Source organism: Acomys minous (assembly GCF_964271855.1).
Source record: "Acomys minous genome assembly, chromosome: 5".
Classification (NCBI taxonomy): domain Eukaryota; kingdom Metazoa; phylum Chordata; class Mammalia; order Rodentia; family Muridae; genus Acomys; species Acomys minous.
The window spans coordinates 20,034,259-20,062,012 of NC_140494.1; the positions used below are offsets into that span (position 1 = coordinate 20,034,259).

A 27,754-nucleotide genomic window follows, 5' to 3' on the forward strand; every position below is an offset into this window, starting at 1 on the left:
ACAGTAGTCATAGGGGAGGGGAATAAGGGGAAAATGGGAGGGAGGGAAGAATGGGAGGATACAAGGGATGGGATAACCATTGAGATGTAACAAGAATAAATTAATTAAATTTTTTTTTTTTAAATTCCTACTTGCAAAGCCATTCCAATACTACAGAGGTGGGGCGAGGATTAAAAAGGCAGGGGGGAGGGTAGTGGGCTGTGAGCAGACCATTTCAACAATTGCTTATTAACTGCCTAGTGCATTCCAGCCCTGAGATTAAAACCAGAGCCATGAGGGATGCTGCATTCTCCTAGCCTCGCAGGAAATATAGCTTACACATTTCACTTGGTCTCTGTACTTAGGCCTGAGCAACTCCAAGTTCTCTGCACTCGTGTTCTGACACAAGTTCCGAGCAGTGTGGTACAACGGCCCCACGGTGCATTATAGCCGCGCCAACCGCCTCAGAGGCTGCGAAGCTTGCTCCACTTATACGAACATAAATATGAACATTTCTCTCGTAATGTCTTTTTCCTTCCCATAATAATCTGTACTCTAATTCAGAGAAATGCAATTTCACCGTTGGCTCACCATGCTGATGTTTGAGAAAAGACCACGTGATGCAAGCGTAATGACTAAAGAATACAGTGACGACTCCACGCGTAAATGATTTCAAGCAACACAAGCACTCACTGCAGAGTACTTCCTGCTCTGGCGAAAGACTTAAAAATTGAGCTCTAACTGCCTCTCCGAACAACATGGAGGAAGACTGCCTGTGGCACTGTCAGAGTGCTTCCTGGGACGCCAACACAGTGAACAGGAATAGCAGAACGGGAAAAGGAAGCCAGGCACTCACAAAACAGCTTCCTTACTGGCCTCGTCCTGGCATAGTCCATGGGACAAGCAAAACAGCGGGTCCTTAGCTGCAATTGACAGGGAAGTTTATTTCAGTGTTCGGTGAGGCCTCATGTAAGGGGGGCGTGTTTCCTGGCAAAATGTCCCCCATCTGTCTGCAAGGCAGTGGAAGGCTCTATCTTTTGCAAATAGCAGAGGCCTGCAAAGAGAGAGAAGCTGTCCCTAGTAAGGTCACCAAACAAGGAAGCAACATGCTTAAATGACTTGTAGTAAGCAAATAACTAGTATGAAGTAGAGATCGCCCAATCCCATGCCCACGCTCTATCGCCCTCCCAGATCCTCTTTTTCTCTCTTTCCTTTCCTGGGACTCTCCTACTCTTTTGGAAATTAAAATGTGGGAGACATCAGATTCACTGAATAGGAATAGAAAAATCAAAGACAAGAAGAACTGAGAAAGGTGATGATGAGGTGACTGGGCTGGTCATGGTTGAAAGCCTAGGCCAGAGGAAGCACCAGAAGCTCTACCTAGGCACGGAGCACTGGTCTCAGGGAAAGAAGGCCAAAGCATGGAGGCTCTGAGCCAGTTCAGGAGTCTTACCTATATGCCCAAGACTCCAGGATTGCCTGTGAACGCCAGGGCAGATACCCAGTTACATTTTATAGCTCTCACTTTCATGGCAGAAAAACGGCATTCAAAACGTCAGAGCTGAAGGTGGTTAAGAATAAGGTGGTCTAGAAGCATCCTTTGGTGGCCACTGTGTCTCCCCAGAGAAGAGTCAGTGGCAGCCTCCCAGAGAAGTCAGCAAATACTAGCTTCCCATCATAGCCCATAAAAGGAAGGAGAAGGTTGGCACACCAGGAGAAGCAGATAGACATCGTGTCACGTGGATATCCCACAGGACAAGAACCCACAAGGCCATGCAAAGACAAGTGGAGACAATGTCGTGCCATTCCAGAGTACGTGATTTGCAAGGCAAGACATAGCATTATCACAAATAATCCAGGGAAATAAAAAAAAAAATGATAAGGACTACCATTGAGGAGGTAACTGGCTTTGCACCCTGTAGGTAGACAGATTGCAGGAGCTGAATGTTCTTTGGCACGTCGATGCACTCTTTCAAACCCAAGTCCCCTGTGGTAGGCAATTGTTTTGTTTTCCAACAAAAAACTAAGAACTGCTCTCCTCGCTCCATGGTAGCAATTTGATGTAGCCAGTTTTCACTCCCATTACACCACATATAATCTGAGCAGGTTCTCTAAGTTTTCTAATATCAATTATTTCTTCTTTTTGGATTTATCTAAGTACACACACCCTTAATCAGGGTGATTTGTTTAGTTCTAAGTGTATTTATTTTCTTCTTTCAAGATATAAAACGCCTGCTCATTATAAATGCCAACCTCTGAACAGAAATGGGTGCTTTTTAGACAATAAGGAAATATTTCTGATGTGGGCAGGAAGGCGTCTTTTTTTTTTCTCATGCTGATATGACATTGTTCTTTTAAATGTCAATTTATAATACTAACATGAGTCATAAAAATTATTCACAAATAATTGTAGTAGTTTTGTCCTATGCAGGGAAAAACAAACCTCTTACTGAATTGCTTTTTCCTTTGCAAGATGAGCACTAGAGCACAGTCATCCCACACCTACTTACCACCTACTGTGTGAAACCACAAAGGTACGCTAAACTGCATAATATTTACCAAGGCAAAGATCTGAGGTGTGATACTTACATCTCCTTATACACACGAATTCTCAAAACTTAGAATCTACAGAAAATTAAAGGGTGAAAATGCAATTAATCAAGTTTCTCTCTCAGTACTGTTCAGTGTCCCTTCTCATTGAGGTTAACGTGAAAGGCGTGGTCTGAAACCAGTATGATAGTTTTAATAGTTTCATGGTTATTTTCATTATATAACTTTATCAGCCTCCAATATCACTAATAACTGGTTTTCTCCAAAAGGAAGCTAATTCTCTGCTTCTTAACTGTTGGACGGGGACTGTGCATGTGAGGAGGTCTGAGGACAGCCCTCAGGCATCTCTTCCCAGGGTCTCTCTTGTTGGTTCTGCTGTTGTCCCTTCTCCCAGCCAGCTGGACTGAGAGCTTCCAACCAGTACCAGCCTCTATCCCCTATCTCCCTCATAAGATCGCAGATGCACGCCAACACGCGGAGCTTGTGGCATGAGCTCCAGGGATTAAATCCAGGCTGTCCAGCTTTGTGGCAAGTGCCCTTACCCACTGAGCCATCTCACCAGTCTCATTTCCGTTGTACGCTACCACCACTTATTATACTTTAGAACCCAGTTTCTTCATGGCACTCCCCTGACCTTACTGAGAATTTCATCAGTTGCCATACTTTGGACTACAAATGTCTCTCCAAAGAACTCTTGGGTGTAAATCAATATCTATCATATTTCATCTCTGTCAACTTAAAACATCTATCTAGACCTAAAAACATCTTAACCCCTAAACAACTAAGCTTCATTGTAAAACTAAACGATCTGGTCTTCAACCCCATCAGAGACTTGAGAAAGAACAAAAATTAGTTATCTGAGTAAACAGGAAGTGCAGATTAGTAGCTTCCAAAATGAAAAAATGACACCAAGATAGGATGTTTTTTTCAAGGTTGCCAAATTCAAATAACCAAAACATTGTGAATGTGACATTTTTATAATTCCTGATGGTTTCATGGTTCTTCTTGCTATATGTAGTTTCTTATATTTATGTGTAGTAAGTATATGTTAAAATTTTTCAAAAATAAAAAAAGAACTCTTGGGAGGGATTTCAATCAGGGAATGAGATCTCTAAAACTGTAAGTAAAAATACAGCATTTGTCTTTATAAGTCAGTTAACTCAGGTGTCTGTCACAGTAATAGAAGTCTAACTGGTATATGGCCTGTTCATCTTTAGGAACACAGGTCACCTGACTGACTTCCCTTGCCATCCAGCTTGCTGTCTTTCCTGCCTTGTTCCTGATTAGTTATCTCCTGAAAATTCAACAGAACAACGCCCTTGGCCTCCAACCCTTCACCAGCCCTACGAGTATTTACTTAAATGGCCGTTTGCTATGGGACCATGGCATAACATGCAGGTTTAAGCTGTTTTCTGAACTGTATTATTCTTCAAAAATAGAAACCATAGCTTTTTCTTCCTGTGACCCTCCTGGCACCTAATACGGAGCAGTCTTCTCGGTCGATGACTATTGATTGAAGCATGATGTCATGGGTTTCTTGCATCGACTTGGGTTGTATATATCCTGCTGAGGAGATAAAAGGTTCTCAGACAGGACCTCTCAAATCAGGCAAGGATAAGGGCTGCTGTCTATGTGGGCACAATTACACAAGGGCTATAGAAAAGTGCTCATGTAACTCTGTTGTGCCTATTAGCAAGCCTCGTTCTAAGCCTCGGTTACTCTGGGACTTTAAGTAAAGCCCAAGGTTTAGATAAATCTCAAAATTCTTGGAAATATGAAAGGAAATAAGTTACAAACTTCTGAAGAATGCTTTTAGTTCTTATCTCTGTTGCAGAAAAAAAAATTTTAAAGGAGTTCAAAGAATCCTTCCCACAGTGGTGTAATGGGTACAATTCTTGTTTTATTCCCATGGTTACAAACTACACAATTAATTTAAAAATAAAAACTAAAGATATTGGAATTTGAGCTTCAGATTGTTGACTTATTAAAAAAAAACCCACTAGAGTCTAGATCTGACCTATATTGGTTTCTTTGTCCTAGGTGTAGTATTTTGTATGTCTAGTGGCAATGATGGCATTTGAAAAAGATGTTATCTTCAGAAGACATCATCTAAGCTACAAACATCATTAGTAAGATGAATACTAAAAATTCAGAGCCATTTCAAACATTTTAAAGGAGTCATCTGCTGTGACAAATACTTAAGTACCTCAGAATGGAACCCACGCTTTTCTTCTCTCCTTTCCGTTCATTTTGCCCAGAATGGGAACAGTGGTGTGCGTTCTAAGAGGCATGCACAGTACCACATGATGACACGTGTCTCACATCACAGAGCTATCTCACACCTACCTCAGCCTGTCAGATGTGGATTGGTTTCCATGTGGCGAAATATTAAAACTCCACGTCATTCGAAGAAGGAATTCAAGAACTAGAGAGTCTGGGGAAATTCTGAGAAATAACGCCTACAAGGTCCATTATCTGGGATGAAGTGCCATGTACCCTGGTCCTCAAATATCAACACATGCATGAATGACATGGAGCACTCACTAAGCTGTGTGACTTTCTGGGCCACACACAGCATGGTTCACTACAGAACCATAGGAGGGATAAACAGGAAATGGATTTAAGGCCTAAGCTACAGAAACTTCCTTTTTCATTGAAAATTCTCTCAGGATTATTCTTCCAAGGACTAAGGGCATCTCTATGGGAAATCTAAGAAACGGCAACTGGCCATTTCATAGACACAAAAGAAGGAAACTCAGACTTCAGAGCAAACAAACCCTAGGTTCTAACTGGCATGACAGTAGCACCTTAGATGCTTCATGTTTACCCAGGAGCACTGAATAAGAGTGGAACTTAACAGGAGGAAAGGAAGCATCATTAACAAAGTGCTAAGTTCAAATGCAAATAGTCTTTAGGGTATGCACACGGACACACACACACAACAAATAGGAAGCATCATTAACAAAGTGCTAAGTTCAAATGCAAATAGTCTTTAGGGTATGCACATGGACACACACACACAACAAATACACACACAAAACACACACATACACAAAAACATACACACATACACATACCCACAAAACACACACACAAATGCACACACACATACACACATAGAGACAGACAGACAGACTGACAGACAGACAGAGGGATATCATCTCTCAGTTTTTTAAGTACTTTAAAGTACACTGCCTCATAAAAGACACTCAATATAAATATTTACTGAAATACTGAATGACTTTGAAGAAGTGACTCATAGGGAGTCCATCTTAGCAGCCAGCAAGGAAATTTCACCCAAACTAGCTAACTCAGCCCCTGAATCGTACAGTGTTGTCATAGAGAAAGAGGTAACTGCTGAGATCTTCAATCTGTAGGCCATGTTTCTTTAAACCATAGAAGAATGTATACAGATACCATCTTTGCCGGCCATTTTGTGTTTATGTACAGAAGAAATTCCAGGGGTGTAGAACTGCAGCATAGGAGTATTCTTAAGTTTCAACTGTTGTCATTAGAAGGCTTTTCTTAAAGAGATAGTAGCACAGCACTCCGATTTCCAGAACAGTTAATATCTTAATCATGCTCAGAAGTCAGGACATCTATAATCTCTCTGTGCAATATCGACAGCCTGTGTGAGGCCTCAGAGACAGTCCTCCTTCCTCCTTGGCCAATTTGGCCATACCATGTGTGTCTAGGGGTTCTCTAGGGTTCTGCCAAAGGCTTTCCCTTTTCTCTGAGCTTCTAGAAGTGACAACACAAAGTTAGGGGACTGAATTCTAAAGTTGGATGGTACTTCTATATCAAAAAACTCCAAAGTTTTCATCACCTTTCCAATCAAATTTCAAACCCAAAACAGGATAGAAGCCACAGGTCTGTCATCCTTGGGATGATAAAAAGACCATCAACCTGGCCTTTATTGTTGAGGAAGTCCAGAAATCAAACCAAAGGATTTGGGACTGGTGTGATATTAAGAGGAAGCAAGCCCTACCCATAGGGGGTGAGGAGAAAGAAAGAACAGAAAGGTTTGGGTTTTGGTTTTTTTTCCAAACCAGCTCATACATCATTTCTTCTCTGGACTGAGTTTCAAAGAAGCTTGGCCATTCCGTAGATAAAGGAAAATGGAGTCATCATTAGCTTCCTTCCTAAGAGAGGTAAACATATCCTCAGAGGATGAGAGGGCAGAGCCAAGTGAGGTTCAGGAGAAAAGGGAGGCTAGTGCTTGCAGGTTTGGGAGCATGTCCTTTGAGGAGCCTCTATAGACATGTGGAAGTTGGGGTTCAAACTGCCTTCTGATTGTTCCTTAGCCACTGATTTCTCTCCAAGCTTGCCTCAGTGCCACAGAGACAGCAACTGTGCGGCCTGAGAGAGGCTTTCAGCAAATGTACATTAAACCAATAAATAACTGAAGCAGCTTTACATGGAATCAATTAAGGGAAATGCCAGCAGGCCCTTCCGTGAGATGTCTTTGCTGGTAATGGTTTAAAATTGAGAATACCATGATTTTTTTTCCTCATTTGTAATTAATGCCAGGATGGAATTGAACAGACAATCTATGCACCCACCTCTTAGGAAAATGTCTAATTCTTCACTCTTGTAAGGCTCCTAATTTTCATGAAACGCCTTTCCATTCCTTCCCCTTCATTTCATACATCAGCATCCTTACCATTGAAGGTTATATTGTAAATCCTGACCCCCGGACAGCATGGCTATTGAATAATAACCACTGGGATTAATAAGATCACTAGCTGCTAGTTCAAAATCTGCATGAAGGAACAAAAACCAAAGTAGGCACTTTTAAAACACTAAGCAGAGCATGAGGGAGTATACTTGTAATCCCAGCAGGTGGCAAACGAGAAGATTGGAGCCAGCCTGGGCTACATTGTGAGTTCAAATCCAACAGAAGAGACAGTAAGAAAGTGAGAAGCTTGGGGTGGGACCCAGTGGCAGATCTCTTCCCTAGCATACGCAGAGGTCTGTTTTCTGTCCCCAACACTGAAGGTGAGAAAAAGAACACTGACGAAGCAGGGAGGGTCTCTTTATGTTTGTGCTTATAAGGTGGGCATATGTTCTCTGGAATAAGGAACATTTTGAGTAAATGGAAGTAGCTCAGATGTGCATATTTATGTAGTAGTCCCATAACATGGGTTTTCTCACAGCAACAGAAAGTAACTAAGACAAGTATCCAGTATCATATTTAGCACTAGTAGCAGGAAAGAGAAGATGGATATGTTTTCTCTGTCTGTTCTGTCTTTTATAGACAGCTAATGCTCCAAGTGTATGCATGCATGCATGCCTGTATATATGTATATATGTATGTAATGGGTACATACATGAGTACATGTAGGAATACTGTATATGTGTGTTATTTTCATTTGTACATCTATGCGTATTTTGCATACACACTTAAGAGTTAAGTGCTAGACCTCTAGAGAATAAAACATCCTAAAATGAAGGGATGCAGACAGTTGGAAATTAGCAGGTTCTCCCACACAAGTGCTAACCAACCTGCTGAAGGGATAGAGAGACTGGGTAAGAGCTCTTCCAGCCAGTATGGCTTCAGACACACACTCAATTCCACGATGATTCTGGAAAGAATCTGCTCTTTGTCCACTAGTACAAGGATACTTAAGCTTTGCTTTAGTGTGGGGTTTATAAACATGAGACCCATTATAGAAGTAAATCGTTTTAAACCTCTAAGATTGTTTACTTAACAGGACTCTTGGCTTCACTATTCTCAAATTCTCTGGCATAAACAGTTTCAAATCTGGCATATGTACTTGTTGGGGTCTGTCAGGAACAGTGCCACACAAATAGGCAGCGTGTCGGGCAAATCAACTCCAGGACTTCTCTACTAGTTGAAATCAAATTTGTGTCACCTTCATTTCTCATTTGCCATCTTGGTCCTGCTATCAGAAGGCAAGAAGGAAGAAAAGAGGGAGGAAGTGAGGCAGGAATGGAGGAGGGAGGGAGGGAAGGAGAGAGAGAAATATAGGAAAGAAAGTTTTAATTGCTCTCTTGAGACACTTTGTAGTGAGGAAACTCAGGTGAAAAGGGACAACCATCCAGTACTTGCAATCTCAGCCATTCATCAGAAGGACGAGACAGGAGAATGGCAGGGTTGCAGGCCAACCTGGGCTACATATTAAGACTCCTATCTCAGAAAAAAATAAAAATAAAAAAACAGTACAACCTATATTTTTGGAGGTCCAAACAGACATCTTAGCTTGTAAACAGCACATTAATTGTCCAAATGGAAGTTGTTTTTAAAAAATAAACTTCTTCCATTTAAAAAAAAAAAACAGCTTCCATAACAATTTCATTCTTGATTACTGTTTTTTTCCATTGTTTCTTCTTTGATGATGTAATGTGCTTATATGTTCCAGGCAATTTGGAGGTGAATAAATGCTGCTACTTTTGTGCAGTATTTTTTTACATATATCGCATATTTTTATATAGAAATAGGTATGGATGATGTAGCTATCAATATAGATATAAATATTAAACATCCTGCTGATAACAAACATATTTGCCCTGCTCCTAAAACATATCACAACTAAATGCTGTGAATGTTTGCCTTACATGAGGATATTCTGTTAGACACTTAAAAATGGTCCTCTGAAAGGCCATTGATTTACTGAGAGAGAAAGCTTCTAATCCCTGATTGAACAATTTTGGCATCTGGCTCCGTGAGTTGGTGTTCTCTATCTGAACTGTCTCTGACACATTTCCGTTTCTATTTGCCTGTTACTTTAAATGAAAATCGGTTCACGTATTCAGTCTTTCTCTCAATCCACAGTCGTTTTCTCTCAGGGTCATCATATCCATTGCTTTGATGCTCTTTCTTCCACTGTACCTGGTGGGTACCTTTTAAAATTAACGCCCACACTATCATATACGTTTCTATCTACCTGCATTGCTCACCAGAAGGACAACTGGTTCAAACATTTTATTTTCTCGGTTGATAATACATTTTTGTATTTTTTTTTTAAGTGAAGAAACCTCTTCGGCCTCCCCACCTCACCACCACAGCAGCAGCAGCAGCAGCAGGTCCTTGAGCTTCTCTGCACCCTTCCTTGCCTTCCTCCCTCACCCCCTCTCTCATTCTGAAACCACTGTTAGTTAACGATAGTTAGGTCAGATAACGTTTTTTGTTTTTTAAAAAAAAAAAAGACAGTAAGAATACTCTCACATACCTACGTTCTGAGGGCTGAAATCCTCGGTATTAGCCTACCATGAGCTGCTGCTGTCTGAGAGCTCTCCCAGGAGGCCTTTTCTGAGTCCAATACTGTCCTGCAGATTCAGGGTGTTATCTGACTCCAGCCCAGGGCATAGGTTTCAGAGCAACATCGAAATTCCAAAAAGTATCTGAAGAGATTGCAAGTGCATCCCAGGGTCCCAGCAAACATCCTGAGCTTCCATCACAATGCCTGTCTTCCACTGCCTTTGAGATGGGAGACTAAGCTGCTAGGAAGTACAGCTTGGGTCTCATCCTGCCCACATGCTACTCCACACCATGGTACCTTTGTCACAGGCTTGTGGGGAGGAAGGAAGAACTTCATCTTATGGTGCTGCCTCATTTGCTTTGGGGTTTTTCCTCTTCTTGCCTGATATGCCTCCCTATCTCTCTCAGAAGCATCAGCCACCAGAGAAAGAAGAGATCACATTTCAGTCTGTAGTTAATCTCTTTTAATAATTAATGGTTCTCTTAGCTAATTAATTAAAAGCATTAATTAATGTGCCTACTAAGTTAATGAAATATAAGGACACTGCATTGGCCTGTCAGGGTAAGGAAGCAATAAGAGGTACTAAACTGAAATCCAGGGACACCATACATGACCTAATCGTGGGCCCAGGGAATCAACTCAAGGGTGGGGCTCAATAAAGTGGTTTGCTTACAGAAATGAAAGTGGAGAAAAAAAAATAGCACCATAGAGAGACAAAGCCAGCCTTTTCATGTGTTGTGAAATGAGCCCAGAGCCTCATCCATGTTAAGCACACATTCTAGCACCAAACTATACTCCTAGGCTCATAAGGACAAAATTTTTATGTACATATACTACTACATAATTAAATATGAAAAATAAACAGCATCAAAGATGGGAAACTAAATAGCTAAGGAGCTCCTCAAAATATGATAGTGAGTATAATTATCCCGATTATCATCCTTACAAAATATTAAAACTCTTGTGATGCATCTAGAAAAGGTGTAAGTGGGTGCTGGGAGCTGGCTCAGCGGGTAAGAGTCTCTGCTGTGAAAGCATGAGGAGCTGAGTTCCATCCCCAGCACCCAAGTGGAAAAAGTTGGGCATCATCACATACAAACCTGTAACCCCAATACTGCTGGCTGAGGAGACAAGAGCATGGCCACCAGCCTAGATGCTGGTTCACTGAGAGACCCTGTGTCAAAGAAACAATGTAGAGTATAACAGATCAGAATGCCAATATCCCCTGACCTCCATGTACACACACATGCACACACACACACACATGCACACACACACACACACACACATACACACACACACACACACACACATACACACACACACACACACACACACACACACACACACACACACACCACAAACATACGCCATGTAAAAAAAAATAATGTCATAAATGATTTTGGACGGGGGTTAGAAAAAATTAACAACTGAAATAAGTGGGGGGGAAAAAACCTTCACAGTGTGGAATAAACTTAGAAGTGTATTTTTACCTAAAACTTGTTTTCTGAAAGGTTTTTAATGTCACATATTTTTCACTACCTACTGAAATGATAGGGCAGATTCTGTATGACTCCTGTGTCCATTAGTGTTCCTCTATAAAAATGACCATTCAAGGAGATCCAAGATGGCGGCGCCAATCACACACTGCTTCTGATCAGCAGGACAACCAGGACTCCACAGTGACCTAAAGACCAAACTGAGAGCTACAAAACACCAGTGCTGCTGATTCCCAGGTGAGAGGGATCCACATTGTGTCAAGCATGGGTAGGTCCGACCCCAGACTACCCAGCTAACCCACAGAAAATTCCAGGGGACAACCCACATTAGCTGCCATCTTGAGAAAGACTGTGAGGCACCTGTGCAGCTCTGGGCTCTCTCCGCCCGTCTGCTGCTTACCAGATCTGGGACACAGAGCAGACAAGTAGAGCTGAGTCCTGGTGCAGGCCACAATACACATTAGCTGCCATCCTCTAGCAGCTTTAGGCTGGGACCTCTCTCTGCCCACCAGCTGTTTACTGGCCTAGCCCATCTGGGACACAGCAGATAAGCAAAGCCCTGACACCCCGAGAAGGCCTGTGGAGCACCCCAGCAGCTATGGGCTCACATCTCCCTCAGTCCCCCAGCTGCCGACCATCTGGGACATAGAGCAGATAGACAGAGCTGAGTCTGGCATGGGCCACAACTCACATGTGCTGCCATCTTAAGGTCTGTGGGACACCTGAGCACTTCGAGCCCCCCCAACTTTGATGACTTCCCTCTGGCAGGGCAGCCTTGCCAGGCCACAGAGGAAGAGTATACAGATAGTACAGATGAGAGTTAAAAGGTAGAGGTCAGATGTTAGGGATGGAGGGCTCCCCTTTCTGAGGACTAGGGGAGAGAGGGAGAGCACATGAGGGAGGGAACGGGGGGTCAAAGGATGAAAGAGGGGAATACAATAAGGATGTGAAGAATTCAAACTGTAAAACAAGCAAGTAACTTATACTGTTAATCCCAATAAATGGGAATAACTCTGAAATTGGCTGAGACATGAATGGCTATGCATAGATAATGCTTCTTGTTGGCTACAGAATCCCTGTGAACTATTATTAGATGCCATTCTTCATATGGCATGAATGAATATTTACAGATGTCTTTTTTCTGCACATACAAAGAGCTGAGAACCAGCCTTAATTGTTCTGTGCATCACACACACACACACACACACACACACACACACACACACACACACACACACACCTTATGCATTTATAGTTTTAGGATTGTATAATGCTTGAGAGAAATTATATGTTTTCAGAACCAAAGAACCAGACACTGACATTAGATCAGACCTGACAGGATTCATTCCTCTCAATATGCTGGGCACTGACATCCTGCATCCTTCATGTTCCAGCACCAAGTTCTTCAATTGCTGTCCCTCATCAGAGTAGGACAGCTTTGAAGAAAGTATCCAATCACACTTGCTCCAGCATTTCAGAATGTCCTATACAGGATTCAAATTAAGTCTGGAATTTCTCAACATTTAGAAACTGGATCACCAATGTTATTCCTAGCTTCTTTAACTATTTCCCCAAATTTATTTGGGCCCCTACAAAGGTATTTGTCCCAAATCAGCTGGAAGAAACAGGAGAATAATGCCCCATTTCCCTTAAAGGGGAGGTGGGTAGGTTTTTGGTTACTTTCTTGAGTGAGAGATGCTTATTTTCATTGGGAGTTGGTTATAAGTTATTATTGGTCTTATTTAGAGAAAACAAGGTTGGACTCAGGGATATCTCTCCTTTCCTTTATCTTTCATCCTAAAGTTTGGAGATAGGGACTGAAAAGAAAGAAGGGGGGATGTAGAAATATATAGGAATTCTAGGACAAAAAAATAGATTAGTGAATCTACTTTTCAACTTGCTACTCACAAGGTTATCTCTAATTCACTGGTGTAGAATTTTGTATATAGCTGGAAAATAAGGTTAATTTTAGATACATTGGTATAGAATTCAAATTTAAGATTATTTTTCACACATTACATGTATTTCTACTCTTATATGCACTACTGTACCCATATAACTCAATTATAATACAAGGTTTACTTCCAATACTTTGAAAGTGCTATTGCAGGCTGTTTAGGATAAGTAAATTATATAAGTTCATTGTGAGGTAATCAAGTCATGGTCATATCAATTACTAGGCTATTTTTATCACAAGAATATACATCCTAAGTGTAACAGATAGATATGGGTCTATAGATAGATAAGGTAAAGTAGTTAGATAAAGTCTTCAAAAACCTCAGAGACATACAGAATATAGCATTTAAATTGTTTATATTATTTCAAAGATACATTTATAATGAGAGAGGTTAATTCCTGGAAATACCCAGCCTACCTCAAAGATAATAAGCATCAAAGAACCTCCTTATGAAGATGACTTCAAATGTGGCAGCAAGCCACTGGGAAAAATGTCCTCATTTCTGCCACAAACAGAATTCTGCCTAAATGTGGGCAAGCTTGGATGCAGGCAGAGTCGATGGCCAAACTCTACCAAGACAGGGTAAGCAAGTCCTCAATAGTTCCTGCCTCATAAATATGTCTGTCAGATATATTGGGCCAGAAGGCTAAAGATGCTGCTGCAACGTTATAGAGAATTTTGAATGACTGTTCAGACAGCAAACCATCTCTGTCATCTTCTCATTTGGGAAGCTGCTAATCTGCCCTCCCTGTATACTCAGGTAATTAATTTTATTCCTTCTCAAGTCTCTGGTGGGGTTGAAGACCAGATAGTTTATTTTTATAATTAAGCTTAGTTTTTTTAGAGTTTAAGGTGTTTTTAGGTCTAGTTAGATGTTTTAAGTTGATAATGCCGAGATATGATAGATACTGATTTACATTCAGAATTTTAGACTCACCAAGATAGGAAAGATGTTTGCTTCAAGGCTGTGAAATACAAATAGCCAAAACACTATGAATGAAACATCCTGATTGTTTCATGATTCTTCTTGCTGTAGGTAATTTATTATATATATGTATAGTAATATAAATGTATATGTAAAACTTTTTAATATGAAAAATTGTTTAAAAAAGTGACCACTCCACTCCAAAAGACATGTGGCCTGAGAAAACAAACACCCCAGTCTCTCACATCCATACTGAAGACACTACCAGCTGAATGGACATCATCATGACCATAGCTATTTTCACCTGTCTTCCTTTGTGTTGTTTTTAAACACATCTTGTGAAAACTTAGTCAAATCTTCCAAAGTGAAATGAATCCTCTGAAAAACTTTCTCATACCTAAGGGACCACACACTCAGGATTCTTTGTCAGTACCAGAGGCAGCAGGAAGCAACTGGTCCTACAGTGTTACGGCCAAATGGCATGGCTGGTCTAGTGTTCTTCTTGGACAGAATTCATTAATTGCTAACTTGAGATGTTGTACAGAAAACGTTTGTATGAAAGTTGGACATTACCTAAAATTGGAGGTAATTTTGTGAATGTGTCTGACAAACCAAAAGTTTATATACAAGGAATTGAGAAACAGAAGAAAGCTTCTATATTTCCTATACCTCTCACAGGCTCTAGTCACACTGGGATTGGAGGAATTAAATGCAGTTCCAGCTACTGAACAGAGTTCATTCCAAAAGTGTTAAGGTAATTCAGATAATTTCTGTGCTCCTGTTTCCATCTTCAGGATGGTGTCTATGTCCCTGTGAAAAGTGAGGGCAAAGGAAAGGAAAATCTTAGAGTCATTCTCACATTCCTTTTGTCCTTGCTTAATATCTTTTTGGCCTTGGTGGCATTTGTCTTCTTGGTTGCTGGGTACCCTACAGATACATGATGCCCATAACTGTGGTTGTTGACCTCATAGTGTGTGTTCTCCCTTGGTACAAAAAGAATCTCATAATAATCTGCAGATTCTGGCTCTCTTTGATGCTCATAAACTAACCTCCATGAGCACATCCCTACACAGCTAGAATAATTCTCCCTTGAATACAGGGCACCTCATTACTACATTAGCAATGTGCTTTGGAGATGCCCTGGGAGTATCCTCAACAGGCACCCTGTACCTTGTTTTCTCTTCCCACGTCATGGAAGGCATTGAGTTATGAAGAATGCAGCTCGAGCTTTCATACTGCCCACCACTGTGCAGAAGCCCCAGATCTGCTGTTAAAGTGGGAGGGCCCAGGGTATATCTTGTGGGATGGTCCTCTACTGTTAGATTTTTTTTTTTTTTGGTCCTACATATCTAAGATATCGTCTACTGTCTTTCTCTGATACTTCAGCCAGCAAAAGAGAAGCCATGATCAAAGCCTTCTTCCTAGCTACTTAGCCAGAAATAGGCAATTATTTTCCTACCCAGAGATTCCTCCTTCATAAGTGGCACTCTCTTCGTTCCCTTCTTTGGAGCCATCAAGTGGGAATACTATGGCAGAACATGATTCCAGACCATAGAAATGACAGGCTTTGTAACTGTCCCTCAATATCAATAGGAAATTAGTTTTAAGATAACCCCCTGCCCACATACTAATATCAAAACCCACAGGCACCTAAATAAAATGCTATGATACCAGCATAGCATTTTTGGATACCTTAGAACACCTAACATAATATGGATGCTACATAAATATTATGTTCTGTTTAGGGAATGGTGACAGATTTTTTTGTTTTGGTTTGTTTTTGTTTTTGTTTTTGTTTTTTGTAAGCTAATATATACTCAGACAGGTTCAATTTCCCTTGCAAGTATCTTTGACTTGCAGGTTGAATCCATATGAATAGAATCCAAAGATATGGAGGGGGAATTAGATTGATGAATGATAGATTAGATAGATAGATAGATAGATAGATAGATAGATAGATAGATAGATAGATAGATAGATCTCAAATGACAGCTTCCTGATTCTGGAACACTTAAGAGCAACAAAATAAGCTGGAGCCTGCTCACCCAAGGCAAAGTGTCCACTCCCTCCACCAAGAGCTGCAGGTGGGGAAGGAGGTTGGGAAAGCGGGGAGGTCATCAATGAACCAGCTTTGTTGGGACTCAGGAAACAGATGAAAGGTCCGTGGGTTGTTTGGGGAAACTAAAGAGTAAGGCACCAGGCCCTTGCAATTAAAGCTCCCAAACCTAGTCACAACACTTCAAAACATCTCATATGTCCTCCTGTCTCTCACTATTGACATCGTTGTCTCTTATATCATTTTAGTCAGGAGTAAGAGGGGGACAGCTGACTTATGGGAAAATGTAAGTAACAGCAAAGTCTCAAAGGTTAGAGTGTACATCTGCTCAGCATTCTCTGTTCTCTGAAAGAAGCGCACTCCATCCATGGATTCATGTTTCTCCTTTGAAGTTCTTATTCGCAGCATTCATCCCTTCCCAGATATGAGACATGATCTCACCTTATTTTCGTGGCCTCAAAACGTTGAAGAGAAACACATAGAAGCTTCTCTCCATGAACTTTTACCTCCACATCCACAGAAATATGGGCATCGTGGGAAAGAAGCTTCACCACACTGTGGGAACATAGCATCAAACAGTGGGGGGGGATAAAAGAGGGGGGGCGGCGGGGGGTGGCGAGGGGAGGCAAAGCTGCCAAAGTCAGATTCAAAGGGGGAAAAAAAACTATACGACAGCTATGAAAGGCTTATTGTCCAAGACCCCCAGAGCACAGGAGTCACCAGTAGAAACTATGTAGAGAGGCCGCTCGTGTTCAGAAGTCTGACGTAGTCCAAGAAAACAAGTGTTAGTGAAGAGCAGGCAGCTAAGATGAGGAATTGGGGGGAAGGATATATCTGCATTTAGAATCAGGTGCCATGGTTACCATGCAGCAAAGCAAACTGGGTTCATTGATGCATCTGTCTATAGAAAGGAAGTAGGTCTCCAATCCCTTGAAATTTCTTTAAAACATAATTAAGCCAGGTGTGGGGCTGATGAGCTACATCTTGCAAAACAAGCATGATAACGCAAGTTTAAGGCCTGGAATCCACCTAAAGGTGGAAGAAGAAGGAAAATACATAAAGTTGTATTCTGACCTCCACACGTGGGCCATAGCACACACATGCCCACAGATACACATATCCTCAATTTTTAAAAAAATGTTATTTTTAATTGGGTGTTGTGACCCATGCCTATAATGCTAGCATTTAAGAGGCAGCCAGCAAAGATTGTGGATTTGAGACTAGCCTGGACTACCCTTGACAGTGGGTGTTGCAGTTGCTGTACAAACTTGAGGACCTGAGTTTGTAACTCCAGCACTCAGGCAAAAGCCAATCACAGAAGCACATGTCTGTAGCCCTAGCTCTGGGAGTCAGAGTCAAACAATTCCCAAGGGCTTTTGAAACAATGAACTTCAGGATCAGTGAGAGCTCCTATTTCAATCAATCAATCAATCTGTAAGGTAGAGAGTACCAGAGGAGACCTCTGGCCTCCACATGCACATGACGAGGCAAGCATATCTGGGCCCATAAATGCAGGTACACAGACATGCACATGCATATAAAATACAACAGTATCAAGAAAATACTCTCAACTATCTCTAAAGGTCATGTTATCATTATTATTTTTCTCTTAGAAAGAGAACCAGCAAGTGGGGCGGGTCTCAGAGTCATATAAATGTTTGGCATGCACTCGGCCACTAGCCACATCTCCAGATCCCACTGAATGCCTTTCATAACGCAACTGCCACTGGAGAGAGACCTTGCTTTGGGCGATCACCAATGCCCTTTTGGATGTTTAGATGGTCAGTAACTGAAGAGGACCCTCTCGAAATGGAACATGGAATAAAGAGGTACAGAAAGGTAGTGATGGCAAGCTGAAGACAGGCATGACACAATATTTCCTGTGTGAGATTCCTGGGGCTTCTGTTGAGCATATCTCTATTACAGTCACAAATGTAGTTGACTTGCTATGTTCCCCATAAAAGCAATCACGTTCCCTCCGAATGCTAACTACTATCACAAGCTACCCTCTGTGATCGTGTTTTCTATGCCTCTGCAAAAACTTGAGAGACTAAAGCAGAACAAACAAGGAGTACAGACAATCTGTACCCTGCGCATAATCATCCTCCATCTTTTATGGCATCCTTGATCATCAACAATATAAACCCCATTAAAGAACATGGCGAGATGTTAACTTGAGAAGTGAAACACCACCAAACCAAATAACTCAATTAAGAAATGGGGCTGAGAACTAAACAGAGAATTCTCAGCAGAGGAATATTGAATGGCTGAGAAACACTTAAAGAAATGTTCAACGTCTTTAGTCATCAGAGAAATGCAAATCAAAACGACTCTGAAATTTTATCTTACACCCATCAGAATGGCTAAGATCAAAAATTCAAGTGGCACCACAGGTTGGTGAGGATGTGGAGAAAGAGGAACATCCTTCATTGCTGGTGGGAATGCAAACTTGTACAACCACTTTGGAAATCTATCTGGCGCTTTCTCAGAAAAATGGGAATAGGGCTTACTCAAGACCCAGTTATCCCACCCCTTGGAGTATACCCAGAAAATGCTCTACCACACAACAAGGACATATGTTCACAGAAGCCTTATTCATAATAGCCAGAACATAGAAACAGCCTAAATGTCCCTCAGTTGAAGAATGGATAGAGAAACTGTAGTACATTTACACTATGGAATACTACTCAGCTATAAAAAAACAAGGAATCCTAAAATTTATGGACAAATGAATGGAACTAGAAACGATCATACTGAGTGAGTTAACCCAGAAGCAGAAAGACTCACATGATATATACTCACTTATAATTGGGCACTAGCCCAAAAGACATGTCCCATGAAAGTCTCCACTTACCAGGAGATGAGGATAGATGTGAGGACATCCTACTGGGACTCTAGATAAGAGAACTATAGGAGATGGGGAAATAGAAGGATCCAGAAGGTCTTAGACCTACAAGAAGAACATTGTAACAGGTGGATCAGGGCCCAGGCGGGTATGCTCAAACTATTGCACTAAGGACAATACCAGTAGTAAACCCCTACTCTGATCTACCCAATGGACAGGGCATTCACCACAGTTATGTGGAGAGCGGGGACTAACTCTGACATGAACTCAGGTGCCCCATATTTGACAACCTTCCTTGGTGGGGAGGCCTGGTGGCACTCAAAGAAAGAATAAGCAAGCTACCAAGATGAGACTTGATAGCCTATGACCATATAGTGGGGGAGGAGGTCCCCTCGGTCATAGACCTAGGGGAGGGGGATGGGGTGAAAATGAAAGAGAGGGAGGAATGGGAAGATACAAGTGATGGGATAACGATTGAGTTGTAATCTGAATAAATTAATTAAATATAAAAAAATTTTTAAAGAACATGGCAAGGCCTAATCTCTATTACTTCCAATAGGATTGCAAACAGCTGAGCTGGTCCTATCAGCAGCTAAGTGGAAAAGCTACTAACATTTCATCTTCATTTCGAGCAGCAGCCTTTCAAAGTTGTGCCTTCTAAAGTTCAGAGTCTCCCAAAGTCCTGGAAGTGGGAGAGCAGAGGAAAGCGGGAGTTAGGGGGGAGCAGGAGTTTGCCGTTACCTGGCCTTGGATACAGAGACTTGTTTTGTTCTCTTTCCAAGGGGCAAGAGGTGGGCATCCACTCAATAACTGTTTAAAAAATCATTTTCCCGGCAATAAAAAAAAAAGCATGTCTACAGACTCCTGACCCAGAAAACTGACAATATCTGAGCATTCTCTTCCTCAAAGAGAATGTGGACCACCCAGGCTGGAAAGATAGACATTTCCTATAACAGAATATTAAGATAGTAAGCTCAGGGGAATCTCTCCATAAGGAGCTTTTCATCTGACTGGAGGGTCTTAAACAGCTAAGATTTCACCAAGTCACACGTTCGGCTTCCAATTTTTGTTTGAAAGTTAGGTCTGTGGAAGTCAAGGCTCAGTTTCTTTTTAACTATTTTTTATTACATCCATTATGTGCATGTGCATGTGTGTGCATGCATGCTCATGTACACACATGTCACAACATACACACGGAGGTCAAAGGATAACTTGCAGCATTCGGTTCTCTCCTTCTGTCATGTGGCTCCCAGGGATCGAACTCAGGACCTCAGCCTCGGGGGCAAGCGTCTTTACCTACTGAATCATCATCTCACAGCAAGACCGGGCTCACATTCTTCCCATAAAAAGAAGAAAAGATGTTGTGTTGATCCCCAGGTAAGTTATAAAAGCCTGATGGCCCCATGGGTAAATTAGAATGTTATCCGCTGGAGAGAAAATTCCAGTGGAGGTTCACGAGGACCACTGATGCGATTTCTTTGAAGTGGTTCACCTTGTGATGCCTGATGGAAGGGGAACTAGTGATGATGAAAGGGCTTTCCCTTCCTGTCTTCCCCTTGGTCCACAGGGCCGGGGAAATCCACATCCAGCACACTCTATGGCTGGCCAAGAGGCTGGCCCCAGCTGTATGCAAGTTGGCTAATGCCTGCTGCTTTGCAGTCCCAAGGTGCTACTCCCGGAGAGCTTGTTTGCTTCCCAGCATTTGATCTCGCTTCCTGACCCACAACCTGGCACCTATAGGGCCCATAAACACTTGAGGGGATGGAGGAGGAGTTAAAAAATGTTGGCAGCATTAGCAATCTTCCATAAAACAGTGGGGAGGGGAAGAAAAGAGAAAGAAAAGGTAAAGAGATAATGACATATCGCCATAGATAATTGCCTAGATGCGAATGAAAATTAATTTTGTTGTTCCCTTCCATTTTTTCTCTCGCTTGATGAATAAGCTAATGAACTGAGAGAAAGTATTAGGCAAAGAATTCTAAAAGACTTCAGAATTTGAAGACTCTGAGATATGAATCTATTTAATTCATGTAACATCACAATTTGCCAAAATAAGTGTACAAAAAAAATAATAGTAGTCAGTCTTTCTCCCAAACCAGTGAGCCATTCAGAATTGCAGAGATCAAGACTCTAAGGAAATGGCCTGTTGCAGAATCAGATCATTTAATAAGTTAAAATTAGATTCTAAAATGCCGTTACTAAGTAGTACAATTAGGGAATATGCCGTCTTGCAGCTTTTCAAAAGAGGTTCTCAGAAACGTAGCCTCTCACACAAAATACCAGTGACCTCTGGCTGCTTGTACTGTGCACAGTTCCTCCCCTACCTGTGCTGTGCATCCCTTGTGCCACACGGGCACAAGGCTTTCGCAGAGCCACAGGACCGGGACACTGCTTAAGACACTAGGAGCACACTGATCCAGGTTTGGCCCCTTATTAGGTAAGCTTGGAAAATCAAGTCATTTAAGTCCTCCATAAAATGTTTCAGGCAAATAAGAAAAAAACAACAAATGCCTGTCTCCGAGGGCTGTTTGAGAGGTATTAAAAGACTTGTAGTTCCATGCGTGGAAAACAGCAGAGATGGTGTTGATAAAGACAATGATTTTATATCCCTGACCCCTTCCCAGTTCTGTGTACATTGCAGTAAACTGGTTCATGGTTCCTGAACAGAAGTAAACTTCCCAGATTGCCTGCCCGATGGCGTGCCACCCTTTCGTTCTAGAGAAGATCACAGCTGAACAAAATCTTACAGAGAATCTGATGCCTTCAGCCGGTCACTGCCTGGGATCCCACAGCACTTTGTGGGTATCTCTGTTAGTGCTTGTCCCGCCCACTTGGTATCATCTGTTTGTTCTGTTTCCAAAGGCAGCAGCTTGCTGCACAGGGAAGAATGAAATTAGCCCGCCACAAAGCCACGAGCTCCCTTTCAGATTGTATTTTCAAAGCCATGCTTATGACAGGGAGGTATTGGGTACACCTTCTACAGCTAAAGACACCCACACCGATCACCATGCCCAAACAGAGCTGTAGGCTCATAAAAGACAGTGACAATGTTGCTGTGAGATCCTGCTCCACCTCCAAGGCTTCATTCACACCCAGACCTGAGTGTGACGTCCTACACTGTCCAATCCACACAGAGTCTATATTGTCAATGAAGCTTAGTCATTCCATACACATGCTGGTTCTCTGACCTCAAATGCTCTGTAGGCTCAGTGAGAAGAGGGTTAGCTAATTCGAAGTTATTTCCTGGAGTACCGGGGTGTGCAATGGGCAGAAAACAAGCATTTGCTTGCTGGACTTATTTCTATTTTCTGATATGTTTGAACTAATTCTCCATGATTGTCTGATGACCCCTGACTTGGAAAGAAAAAAGGCACAGTAATGTGCATAGGCTAAACATGAGTCCTGATCCCTTTGGGATGCAGAACAGGCATGTCTTTACCAACACAAAACAGTACCTTGCCTCAGCCAGTGCCCAGTTTTGAAATTATTGCCTGAGCACACCCGGACTGGCATTTTACACAAATCATACATTAGCTCCCAGCCAATTTTCACAGGGTTGTTTTGTCTTTATTTGGTTTTGGTTTTTCAAGACAGTTTCTCTGTGTAGCCTTGGCTGGCTGTCCTGGACTCACATTTTGTAGACCAGGCTGGCCTCGAATTCACAGTTATCCACTTGCCTCTGCCTCCCGAGTTCTGGAATTAAAGGCGTATGCCACCACACCCAGCTCAATTTTCACAGTATTAACCAACAATGAATTCTACTTTGTGCTCTATTCCTGTCCTCAAATGGACTGAGAAATGGTTTTGAGTCCCACAAAAACAGACTGAAGGTAATCACAAGCTCCCATCATGAGCAGATAAGCCACAACAGAAGTGAGCTGACCCTACACCACTGCCAACTCTTGTACAGAACTCTAGCTACACATTTTCAAAGATTATTAACTATCTGCCCCTTTTCTTCATAAGTTATTCTCTTTTTCCCTTTTTCTGTCAGGGGCTCTCTAGAACACTGCCATCATAAGCTTTCACAACTTTTTTCTTTCTTTCTTTTCAAAGCTCTTTTTTTTTTTTACACATTTTTATTGAAAATTAAAAATAATTCCTATTACATCTCATTTTCTATCCCATCCCATGCATCCTCCCATTCCTCCCTCCCTCCCACTTTCACCCCAATCCCCCTTCCCTATGACTGTGGCTGTGGGGGACCTCCTCCCCCTGAATATGGTGCTAGGGTATCAAGTCTTTTCTTGGTAGTCCTCTATCCTTCTTCCGAGTGCCATTGGGCCTCCCCCACAAAGGGACATGGCCAAATATGGGGCACCAGAGATCCTGTGAAAGTCAGTCCCCAGTCTCCACTTAGCTGTGGAGAATGTTCTGTCCCTTGGCTAGATCTGGGTAGAAGTTTGATGATGACTGCCCGTTTTGTGCTGGTCTAACTGGATTTCTACAAGTTCAAAGCTCTTTTAATCCCCTACTTCACATGATACTTACAGCCACCTCCCTGATGGGTAACAAGACAGATTGTCATGTTTCACAGAGGCACAAAGAACCTGGGCGGCTGACCCAGGGCCACAACTAATGAACACTTCAAGGGGCCGGCAGCCCTTTTCTTCCTACTTCTCTCCTCTCTCTTCCTTCCTTCCTTCCTCTCTCCTGGGTGCAGTTTTTACTACATCCCTGACCAATAATCTGCCAAGAAGTTGCTCAGCATCTTCCTCCACCATGTCAGTCAAGGTAACTTCTTTGAAAGAGTGCCCCATGTTTTGCACTGAGATTAGGTGTCCCCGTAGAAAACCCTGCCACTCAAAACCCTACCCCTAGACCAAGTGCTTCAACATATTGGAGGCAAAGTTGGCATCTAAACTGGTTGACTGGGAGCCAATTGCGGGGTTCTAGTCTTTGTTCGTGCTGTCAGTGTGACATATGAAAAAAATACGAAAAAAGTGACAGGATGAAAACAAAGCTGGAAGCTGGTGTGAGATGCACAGACAGAGTGTTAGTCCCCCACGCAGCGCAACTGGGTCAAGTTAACACCTTGTGTTTCGCCCCTCTCCCCACATACGCAGTATGGAAAAGCTATTTACAAAATGTTTTTTAAATATTTTGGACCAAATAAATCAATAGTGTTGCAAAACATTTACTCTGACCAGAAGTCATTTACTTGCCCTAGTCCCACGTGAATAATAAAATGGAGACTATCGAGAGCGGGAGCAGTACAGATGCTCAGCACTTTCACCCGGGGTGCTCACATGGTCCTGCTATCAGTCTCCATGCTGGCTGATGGCTGGCACGAACAATACAGTAACCACACTCTCAGAAGAATGGCTGGAGGGTCCTGTTTGGTATCAGCATCATTAAAGCAAGCATCCCGTGATTACCTGGCTCTGCAGTTCGCTTTGCTGCTTCAGACGCAGGTTCTCAGGCGTGTCTGCCACCGTGGTGAAGGACTGCTTTGGGTAGTGTCTACAAAGAGAGATTTGAAAAGAACAACATGAAAACAACATTCTAAAAAGCAATGCTTGAACACCAATTATTTCACCCGTCCCTTGTGCCACAACAGAAGCGGGGCTGGCGCCCTTGGGTAAGGTCATGTCTGTTATAAATCCTAGATCCCGTCTTTTCTCATGAGCCTCTCTCTGTCATTGGTTCTTTTCTCTCTCCCAAAATTTTTCTTTAAACATATTTTATCGATTTATTCATATTACATCTCAATTGTTATCCCATCCCTTCTCTCTCCCAAAACTTAAACCTCAGACTCTGTTCTGTTAGATACTTGTATCAAGCACTAAATCGTGCTCAAAATTCTCCCCATTTTTACTGTGTCTGCTTCACCCCACTCATCACACGAGCATGTGTATCGTCTTTCTACCCTTCAGCCAAATTTCCTTTGAACTCTGCTTCACCACCCTGTCTGTTCATCTGCTCTGGAACTCTCATCTTAACTCTACACTAGGCTTAAAGTCTATTTTTTTACGTTCATCTCACCGAAGTCACAATGACTTCCCATGGAAACGTCTAGTGAGTATCTTTTTAATTCTTTTGCTTGGCTGTCCCTCTATTTTGAAATGCCCTTTTTCTCGGTTTCCGTGACCCCACGCAGTCCCAGCCTGTCTGTTTTCCCCCTGGTTCTTCCCTCTCTTTGTCCTGCAGGGTCTGCGTTCATGTAGCACCTACCGCAGGCACCTCTCTTGGGCTATCTCCTCTGCTCAGTCCACAGCACCACCTAAGAGATCCTGCTCATCCCTGCAGCCTCCAGGGCCTGCTATTTGCTGCTTTCTTTTCAATCCAGCTTTCAGACTCAGTAGCATTTCCCTTTGAACCACAAAGCCTCTCAGCCTGCAACTCAGCCGTTCATCACCCATCCATCCCTAAAACAAATGCCTCCTCCATTTTCTCTTTTCCCATTTTTATTGGGACTGAAATGAATGGTTTTGGGGGGTGGCTTTAATATATGATACATTAACCAACTGCCATCTCTATCTGATACAGAGAGAAAGAGGGAGAGAGAAAGAGAGAGAGAGAGAGAGAGAGAGAGAGAGAGAGAGAGACAATACTTGTTGGTCTTGCCTTTCCTATCTGAATTGCTGGAATAAATGATGCAAATGCAAATCTGGTTACACTGCCAAGTAAAACCTTTCACTGGTGCAATAGTGCCTCCCTGATCTGAGAATGAAGTCCAGGCAACTATCCTCCAAGGCCCCTCTGTCCAGCCCTCTCCAAAGCTCTCACTTATCCTATGCTCTGGTTGAGAGGACTACTTCAATTCTTAGAGTTCACTCTTCTTGCTCCCATCTCCCATGGAAATGCCATTCCTCTCGCCTGGAATGTGAATCCACTTCCTTTGATAACCATGGGTATCTTTCTGGTCTCACTTAGTTGTCACCCTCTCTGGGATGCATTCTTGGCCTCCCAAGTTGGGTAGAAAGAGACTGTGAATGTACTTCCTCCCCTTGTTACAGTGTTTCACATCTTCATTCATGCCCTCTGACTGGCCTCTCCCTGCCTCCTCTGATGAAAGCCCTGTGGCAGTAAGAACTGGCTGTCCTGTGCCTTGTCAGAGCAATCCTTGGTGCCATCTCCAAATCTACTGGTGCCTGGCTTACAATGTGAGCTCAGTAAATATTTGCATGGGGGAGGGGTGGAAGGAAAGAGTATGGACAATGATACAGGGGTACAATCAGATAGAATAACTTCTAATGTTCTCCGGCACCGCAGGCTCACTACGATTGACAACAATTATTTAGCTATTTCAGAATAGCTGGCAGAGAGGACTTGAGCTGTCCCAACCCAAAGAAATGATGTATTTGTGTGGCATAACAAATATGCCAATGACCCTAAACTGATTGCTACACATTGTACATGTGTGGAACGGCCATTTTGTTCCCATAAATATATATAAATTATTATATGTCAATTAAAGGTAAACATAATAAATATTCCTGACAGAAGAAATGGAGAAATGGAGAGAAGAGAAGACAGCCAAAGCGTAACAGAAAGGTTGGCCCAGATATGTGATACAGATATACATTGTCACATTTGGACAAACATTCAGCTTGCCTTTCAATGTGACTTTCAGGTGGTGGGAAGTGGCATTTCCTCCCTTCATGTAGGAAAACAAACACTGACACAGGTACATGATCCTCTCATAACACTCATAACACAAACACCCAGCTGAAACGTCCAGGACACGCCTAGCTAAGGTGGCTCGATGCATAAAACCCATGAGGCTCAGCCCTGCTCCTCCCCCTCCCTGCCCTCTTCTTTGTTGATGTTCACCTGTGTGGCTTTCTGTGGTTTCTCTGACTCCATCAATGCCTCGTGGTTTTAAACTCTACTTTACTTGCAGAACGCTCTTGTTGTGTCCCTGCCCTGGGCTTTCTGAGAGCACAGTGATGGGGGAATCCTATTAAAGCACAAATAAACTCTCTAGAACCCATTCAGCGCTCATTAGCACTTATAAAATAAACATGATGCTGTAACCTTGTGCAGTGAGATACAGGATGAAAAGATGTGTACTCGTGCCTCATCTGTCTAGCATCCTCCAACAATCTAACGCCTCACAGCATCAATGTTCCAGGAAACTGAAGTTAACCCCAAAACTATTGAAATCATTTTAGCTATTTCTGTTCATATTCTTCAAAAACCTTTACATTTTTCTTGCTTTCTCTAAGCACACACAATCCCAATTTACATTTTTGTGGCAATTTGGAGCTGTGTTGATGTTGGATCATAATATGAGAGTCGTTCTTTCGAAGCTTACAAGGATGCTTGACTTAAATGGCTCAAGTTCATTATGGTGTCTTTCCTGAACCAATACTGTCAAGAGATCATTTCTCACATGGCCCTGGGTTGCTAGGGTCATCTCTTCCTCATCTTTCCTTCTTGTAACTCAGACTAAGAACATACACAGTCAAGTTGCTGAGCAGTGGATTCACTGACTCAGTAAGTATCTGCAGTAAATACAGTGTCTTCCTTGTAATGGAAGTTTTGGTTTCTTTGTAAACTCAGTTATGTTATGTAAATGTGTTTTTGTTTGTTTGTTTTAATTCCAAGTGTGGGATTTCAGTTTGGGCCTTAGTTTGTCCAATTGTCACCTGTGGGGAGTGGACTTTGCCGGCTGGTAAGGGCCTGCCTTGTGCAGCCTGGGGAGAGGTATGATCTAGGACTATACGGCATATTAACAAGAGAGCCCAGAGAAAGAAAATGGCTGCATGTAATGG

The 27,754-nt window shown here is 42.3% G+C and overlaps 1 protein-coding gene across 2 annotated transcripts in view; it reads right to left on the reverse strand.

The window, feature by feature from the left end:
* NEBL (nebulette) overlaps positions 1–27,754 on the reverse strand; it is a 362,420-nt gene that overhangs the window by 197,721 nt on the left and 136,945 nt on the right. For both annotated transcript variants that reach the window (XM_084782458.1, XM_084782449.1), the window contains exon 3: positions 24,413–24,497. In XM_084782458.1, the coding sequence (XP_084638584.1) occupies positions 24,413–24,497 (85 nt within the window). The remainder of the gene's footprint in view (positions 1–24,412; positions 24,498–27,754) is intronic.